The sequence below is a fragment of the Tiliqua scincoides genome, chromosome 4 (genome assembly GCF_035046505.1).
Source record: "Tiliqua scincoides isolate rTilSci1 chromosome 4, rTilSci1.hap2, whole genome shotgun sequence".
NCBI lineage: Eukaryota > Metazoa > Chordata > Lepidosauria > Squamata > Scincidae > Tiliqua > Tiliqua scincoides.
In genome coordinates, this window is record NC_089824.1 from 147,610,880 (window position 1) to 147,619,361 (window position 8,482).

At 39.1% G+C, this 8,482-nt stretch overlaps 1 protein-coding gene across 2 annotated transcripts in view; it reads left to right on the forward strand.

Annotated features, from left to right (window-relative positions):
* Nucleotides 1-4,727, forward strand: part of LRRC40 (leucine rich repeat containing 40) — a 39,518-nt gene extending 34,791 nt beyond the window's left edge. For both annotated transcript variants that reach the window (XM_066624986.1, XM_066624987.1), the window contains 2 exons: nt 308-493; nt 1,940-4,727. In XM_066624986.1, coding sequence (XP_066481083.1) covers nt 308-493; nt 1,940-2,045 — 292 coding nt within the window. In that variant the 3' untranslated portion in view covers nt 2,046-4,727. The remainder of the gene's footprint in view (nt 1-307; nt 494-1,939) is intronic.
* Nucleotides 4,728-8,482: the final 3,755 nt, after the last annotated feature.

The following is an 8,482-nucleotide window of genomic DNA, read 5'->3' on the forward strand; positions in this document are numbered from 1 at the left end:
TTTCAAAGAGTATGAATTTAATTTAACTTATTCAGAACCTATTTTCCCTCTTCCCTTTTAGAAATATTGTATCTTTGAATAGGTTCTTAGTTTTGTAGGTTGGGTGTTGGTCCCCTTTCTCAAATACAGACTAGCACAATGAACTGAGTAGCATCTATCCTACTTTGCCTGTGGAGCAGCAGAATAAATTCAGTATTTTATTCCTTGATATTTTTACCTTCTGGGAACTGAATGTAGCTCTGCATCTGTTTTGGATAGTGTGTTACTTGCAGTTGTGTTAATGAATGCTTATGGGCCTTCTTTCTAGATTTAAAATGTTTCCAGGTGTCCTCTATCGCATTCCAACCATTGAAACAGTCCTCCTTGCTAATAATCAGGTTGGGTCTGTAGATCCTCTGCACATAAAGAATATGGACAAGCTTGGGACCCTAGATCTTCAAAACAATGATCTCTTGCAAATACCGCCAGAACTTGGGAACTGTGTCAATCTCAGGTGACAAAATTTGAATCTTGGAGAACATAAATTTGTATATAATATGTTCTAATTAAAATGTTCAGTGTTTGTTAATTATTCCAAGAAACACTAATGAAATGGTACAAATGTTTGTAACTGAGTCGGTCCAGCTTTGTGTCTTCTGCCTATTTGAATTGACTTGAAAACATAGTGGCTGTATTTTGAGATTTATTTATTTATTAGATTTGTATTCTGCCTTTTTCCCCAAAGGGCACCCAAGGCGGCTAAATTGGATTGCAGGCCAAAGCAAACAGTCCTCTTACCTGGTCTGTCCATGCAATGAGGTTGAGAGTGTGTCAACTCAAACATACCCCTCAGTAGGAGTACAATATGCTGGCTGCTCATTTAACATTCTCAACTATTTTTTTAATGGGAGGCCGGAGGTTCTCTTCTACCAATTTATTTCTTAGATACCATGTTGTTTACCATTAACCCCTCTAGATCAGTTTTCATGTTTTACATGGAGCTTGCTCTCAGACATACATGACTCTTTCTTGAGAGTGGTGTTGCAAGTATGTTTTCAAGGTGCAGTTAGTGGAGATGTAAATAGCATGATTAAAGGATCACAAGTGGGCCACAGGATCATGTGCTCTGCTCCCCTTTGCAGTATGAATCCCCCCTCCTGTGCACCCACCCCAACTGGTGTCATGGTTTATAACAGTTTGTTCCTTAATTTCTTAGTTGAGACAGTTGAAGGGAATTTGAATTGGAAAGGACAGGGACTAGACACACACAATTCCATAGCATGTTCCTAAAATGTACCTCTGTACAAGCCTAGAGAAAGGTAAAATGAAAATTTCTTTAAGTTTCTTTGTTTTTGAATAAATGACATTGCTAGGAATGTATAGAGATGATACTTCATTTACATATTTCACACCTGCCTAACAAATGTACAGGTATAATCTAATTATCAATGGATTTTTCACCCGTGGTTTTATCAACGTGATGAGAAGAGCAGTCGTTTAGCAATAGCGTCATTAATGTGAGAGAGGGCAGCCGGCTGACAATCCATCAATCATTCTCTCTCCAGGCACTTAGAACAGCTTCACTCCAAGGCAAGCAAACCCTCCCTTCCCCCTGAGCATGTGAAAGAAAGATAATCACTTTGCTCTGGGTGAAGGGAGGGGTTGCTGGCTAAGTACTCAGTGAAGTCTTACTAAGCGCTTGGAGAGAGACTGATTGATGGATTGTCTGACTAACGCCACTGTCTTACATCACAAAGGTCAGCAAGGCTGTTTTTACAAAGGGACATTGTTTTTTAAATGAATTTGCTTTAATGTGATTTTTGCCATCCACTGAGTTCTGGGAACAACCCTCATGAATACAGAGATTCAACCTGTAATTCAGCAAGATGATTAATTGCTTTTATGCCTCAGGATTACACACAAACATGAGATCCTAATTGGTTTCTGGTCATTCTATTAGGACACTCTTGCTGGAAGGCAATCCTTTCCGGACTCCTCGAGCAGCCATTCTTGCAAAGGGGACAGCTGCTGTACTTGAATACCTAAGAAGCAGAATACCTACTTGATTCATTCTTTGAACCGAAATGTTTGCAAGATCTTACCTTCCAAAGAATGTGGTCCTTGTGACTGGAACTCTTTGTTTTGACTAGCCTGAGGTGTACATGATGGAATTTAAGTTCCTGGAGTTTCATGGAGAACTTTTCATGAATAGTTTGGACTATATTTGCATATGTGCATGAGAAAAGATAAGTGTGGATAAGGAATTCATGGATTTGTCTGATTTCTGTGTTCAGAGTAGCAGGAAAATGTGCTGTTGGCTTGCTCATGTACATCATAGTCCCAACTTGCACTTCTCCACCTAGTAGCCGGCACATGGGGTAGAGGATAGCTTGGGACTTCTCACATCTACAAGCAAAGTCCTATGTGAACAGGTACCCTCTGTAGCTTGAAACTGGATGTACATTGTGCTTTGGTTGCGTGTTAAATTTTCTTCTTCCAAATTCCTCTTCAGACCAAGGGATTGCCTTTTAAAAAGAAATACGGTGCAGGTTTAACTGCCTTGGATGCATTATCTGGTGCTATACTCATGTTTGCCTTTTAAAAATCAGATTGACATGCATTCTAGCAGATAATCACTTTTAAAAGTTTGGCCAAATGGATACATGTGCATTGTACAATTGTCTGTGATGCCTGAAAAAATGTTTCTGTTCCAGTGTGCGTTTTAACAATAGCACTGAAATATAGAATCTCATAAAAAAATGGTTTTTAATGTGTGTTAAATTTAACATTGGCCATTTTTCCTTGCTGATTCCCTCTTCCTTTTATTTTGCAAAGGGACGGCACGTATCTATACTTGAGTGACAATTATTGTTTGAGAAGGGGTACTAATTCCTTAATTCTAACAATGCAATCCTATGCACATCTAAGAAGTAAGCCCTAGGTAATTGTGTATAAGATTGCAGCCTAATAGCCCAATCCTACCTAAATCTCCTCATGGTGATGCAACGGTGCCAGTGTGGCTTCTGCTGCATCCTGCAAAGGATTTTCGGCTGCTGAAGGTCTCCCTGGGTTAAGGGGACATTTGTCACCGCCCCATTCTGCCCACCCCCTATTCCGTTCAACCCCCTTCCTGCCTATCTCCAACTCCCTGTATAGGCTCACCTGCTCTAGTGAGTGTCTGTCAGCCCACTGGTGCACAGGAGGCATTCTATGGCTTCCCAACTGTGCTTGTTTGTGGAGGCTGCTTTACAACAGCTGTAAAGCAGTCTCCAAGGCACAACAGTAGTTCCGCCAGCAGGGGAGAGGTATAGGATTGGTCCATAAAACTGCTTAACTTTGCAAGTTTCTTAGATAAAACTGCAAACTGTATAGGAACATTGAAATCTTTCCAGAGAAGGCTACTAGCCTCAGCATTGACTCTTCTCTGCATATGTAGGAGAAGGCCAAGTACATATAAGTGAGGGCACAATCCTAACCTCTTGTCAGTGCTTTCCAGCCAATGGGACATGTGCTGCATCCTGCAGTTGGGTGTCACTCACAGAGGCCTCCTCAAAGTGAGGGAGTGTTTGTTCCCTTACCTCAGAGCTGCATTGCCCTTATGTCAGTTCTGGAAAGCTGCTGGAAAGCACTGACATAAGGGGTTAGGATTGCGCCCTGAATTGCACAGACAAACTTCAACTGTGCTGCCCTCCCATGCTGAGAGTCAACCCACTTTGTACTGGCCCAAGTGTTGCTGTTTTAAGTGCTACAGAGTCTACTGTGTGAAAGTGCTACAGAAGCTACTGCCTGAAACATACTTAACATACTGAAAGCAGTGAGGCTTAGTTCTGAGTAAACAGTTCTAGCTTTTAATCAAGTGCATGTTCCATGCATTTGTAACAGACAGCAGCGTGCGTGGAAGAGCAAGTGTCCATGTACCACTCTCCCACCCCCCCCGAAAAACCAATCTAAAAGGGGTATGCACTGAAGGGGTATGCACTGAAGCAAATGCTTTTGGTTTTTTATTCAGATAGAAAATTACCCATTTGACTCTAAGTCAGTACTTGAAAGATGGGGAAAATATGTAGCAGTAAAAATACTTGGACATGTGGTCTTTCTGTATCATAGCAAAATGGGATTTTCTGAATATAACATGGATGATGTTCTTTGGTCCATATAGGGTGCTTTTGGATACTAGCATGTAAACTGTTCTGCAAACTACTTTTTGTTGAAAAGTGGTACATAAATATTCTTAATAAAAATAAATAATTAGGTATGCTTAGGCTCAGTGATTTAAATGAGTTTAAATTAGTAAATGTGCCTAATTCTGTGTTGGATAGTGGGCATTGCTTTTCTCTAACAATTGCAGTGCTTATGGAGATGACTGACATTATGACATGCTGGCACATCAGATGTCTGTCCCACAAGAGCTGTGGTCAATGTTCCTACTCCACACTCCTGGAGTACTGCTCCAGTACTAGGAGGATAGTGCCAGATGGAGCAAAAAAGGTAAGGAAAGATAGTGGACAACCAGCACTACTATTGTGATAGCAAGTCCAACTAAATAGTATTCACTGTTTTGTGGCTGCAGCAGCTGGAGAGTGGTCACATACTTGATTAATGCAGTCCTGGTCACTATTTTTGATGGAGTGTTTCAAAACTGAACACACAACCTTTGAAGTAAATGAGATGACAACAAGCCAATTCTAAATAAAATTCTAAACTTGCTCTCTGTGAATTAGCAAATGTGACATCTTTGCACTGATATTTTCCAAATACATTTTTTTTCAAAAAGAGAAACTGTTTACAATAAGTTGACTTTTTATTTATACAATAGACTTTTAATATATTATTCAAAACACTTTTTTAAATACTGAAAAAGGTTGAGTACACCAAAGCCGAAAATGGCTCTGCTATACGCTGCACAGCATTGTTTGAGTCCCTGTATTCTTTTTATGTACAGAAAGCATCTGCAAAATGCATTCTAGACACAATATGCACCTTACCAGTTAGTGTCAATACACAAAATAAAATGGGAAGGATACCACCTGCATGTGCAACTTAAAGATAATTGATTTCACTGAATCAGTAGATTTAAAATATAGCTTTAAAGTACCTTTTTGCACATAAAATGAAGCAGCTTTCAAGTTCAGTAAATCTGTATACTGCAAAAACATTTAAATACATTCACAATCTATGTTCATAAAGTAGTAAATGATTCTTCATTCGGTCTTATTTACAATGATACGGTAATTAAACTGAAAAGTACAGTTTGTCATATAGCAATCTTTGTAACACATACAAAAATGACAGTTCTGTATATAATTTAAGCTCAAAATCACAATTGTCTCAAAATATTAATTACAATACAGCTATCTCTATAATTAAACATGTGTTTTATAAAATGGTAAAATTTGTAATAAAGTAAATTGTTGATTTGACTTGATTACAGTACTCACAAGTAGAAAAATTAACTAATAAGTCTTTGTCTTGCCCAGTGTTAAGCCACCTAAGCTAGCCAAGAGGCAGGAAAGGCCCCATTTTATAAAAATTCAGCCTCTTGTGCTGAACTGGTGTGGCTTGTTGCTGTTCAGGAGAAAAGCTTTTACAAGGGGGCATGAAAATTCTAGATGGGGTGAAATGGCGTGCATTAATGCACAGGTCTTAGTCATGATTATTAATGCACATCTGAAAGGCTCCCAAGGACTAGTTTTAAAAGGGTATGGGTTTAAGTTCAGCATTTTATAGATAAAAGCTAGAAATTTGACAGGTATCAAAAATCCATGTGCTGAGGAAAATAGGCTTTGCCTCTGGGTGTCACTGCTGGACTACAGAAATATGACTACAGGTAGTGTTAAGCCAAGCAAAACTGCCTTAAAAAAATTACCCATCTCATCACATTTAAGTCAAATTCAAATTATTGGCCTAAAAGTTGTTTTTGCACTTGTCTTATACTTGGAGAATACCATGCATTAATGAATGAACAATGACAGGAGGGGAAAAATAGTATTCAAAATACTTAACAATTCCTAAAGAAAGGAAAAGTGTTTTATGAAAGTTTAAGTTAGCGTTGCCTCTTAATATTACAGACGTACATGAAAACTGTGAACATAAAGAAAAACAGAATTATTACTATCCCATCATTAAAAACATGTGGTTCCCAGTGGGGCACTTTCTGAACTTTAGCAATGGAATGGCTATAGTAGCATTTAGGGTTTGTTTTCCTGTAGAGGTATGTATTGAAATCACATAGAGGAGGCATGTACAGAAATCAAGTGTAGAATTCAGTATGCCCACAAGCTTGCTCTGTACAATGCTGAAACTGCTGTTTTTAGTTAGGAAATTGGGAAGCATAGCCTACTTGAAGAAAATGTTCAATCTAGTCAAACATTGGCTTCAGTGGCAGGGAGTTGTTTTTTGTCCTAGGTACAAGATTTACAAAAGGAACACTGGCTAATTTTAAAAACAAAGGCTTCTGTTCTGTGCATAAGTTAGCGCCAAGGCTGTGTCTGAAACTACGTGGTACAGCAACCTTCCTGAAGCTTTGCAAATAATAATCCACTTGGTGTCTGGATGGGAGACCCCCTGAGAACTCTACACACATCACACTGACTTCCATTATGAAAGAAAGGTCAGATATGAATGCAGTAACCCAAATACGGCAAAGCCTGTATCAGTGAGAGATATTGTTGGCCATATGTTTTGTGAGATCAGTAACTGCTACTTGCTTCCTAGAGCACAAGGGCAAAGTTTAATAATCTGATCACTGTTTACAATCCCCATAGTGTAGGCAAGTAGGACTTTGACTTGTCTTAACAGCTGGACACCTTCTTACATAGCCACAGGGAAGGACTAGCCACAGCATGTCATTGTAAAGGCAGAGGGGTGAGTTGGAGGAACTGAAAATTATGTAAAGTTTCTGCCATAGGACCATGTCCAAACTGGACACAGACACAAAAAAGCTATTGCCACTGAAATGATGAGTTCCCGCAATCTGTATAAAGACATTGCATGCCCACTAAACATACCTGGTGTCCCTGAACCCCTCTTGCATGACGTGGGAGCACAAGCAAGCGAATATCAGCCATTCCCTGCACTTTCAGCCTAGTTTCAAGGTGAGATTTGATAAAGTGGCTTTGTTGTGCAGGAAGCTAAACAGCAAATAACTGCACATAACAGAACTATTGCCATGGGAACAAATGCAGCAGAGTCATTCCAGCAAGAAGGTGGGAACTGAAGCAAACCCAAGGTACTAGCATATGCAAATCACTGGCTAAAATGAGATGGAGGATGTTTAAAAACAAGGTTCCCCCGTGGAAAATGATTTTTCAGTGTTTCATGCAGGGCTGCAGGTTGAGGAACCAAACCAGGATTCAGGGATCACTGTAGCCCCAGCACATCAGACCATACAGCATATTTGTTGTTACTCATATTATAACCTATATTTCTTTTTCCTCAAAAGAACAAATTTTTGAGACTCTCCCATCCAGGCAGCTTATTTAGCCAGATTTGGAGAATAATCGGTTGTGCATAAATTGATTTACTTGGAGTAAATAACAGTGGATTTGAAATCTGCTTGCTGCCCCAAAGGGCTGTTCTAACATTTTGTTTTATTTTCTGATGACTGCATTGTAATAGTTATATTGTCTAGTATTATTGTTTGCTGATATGCTGATGTTAAACTACTTTGAAGCTGAGAAAGGTGGTGTATAAATACCCTGAATGAATAGTCTAATGTTATTGATTGCCTAAATCTACTAGATTTTTGATTCAAAAGGAACTAATCATTATTAAATTCTACGGTTTTGACATTAGTTGTGACTACATTGTCTCAGTGATTTCAATGGTGTTCAGTCGTTCTTTGGATATAACCAATGAATTTATTTAAAATGACAAAAAAGCTGAATTACATTACAGCTAAACAATTTCTTCCCAATTAGTTACAACAAGGGTTCCTTGACCTATACCCTAGACTAGGTACTGTATATGAGTGTAGGGGGAAAAAATCCTACCACTGTTATTTCCCCCCCACAATCATTGTCATGTTGCGACTTATTTAACAAGCAAAACATTGCTATTAATTGAGAATTTGGGTAGAGTAAGGACAGGACAGCAGTAGAATATCCAAGCAAGGAAGCAGGAAAGGAGTGTGGCTGGGAAGCATTATAGGTTACAAAGAATATTGAGATTAAATGGTAACATTTCTTGTAAAGGTATTTACTAGCTTAAACCACAGTGATAACAATGTGGCTGTCCAAAGCAAAATGCTCAGAAGGGTGAATGTGAACTATGTTTTACTAACTCAGAGGGTGATAACAATACAGTACACAGCAGCAGGAAACACACAAGGCTCTGTATATGTGCTCCTACTGAACAAATGGTCAGTTCTTTGCCAGTGTTATTTTGGGGAGGGCGGCTTGAAAAGCAATAGGGGGGAATGCTAGCTGTACACTCTACCGCTCTTCAGGGCCAAGAGCTATCCAAACATGCCTTACAGTGAACTGGTTTGGAAAATGCTTTGACG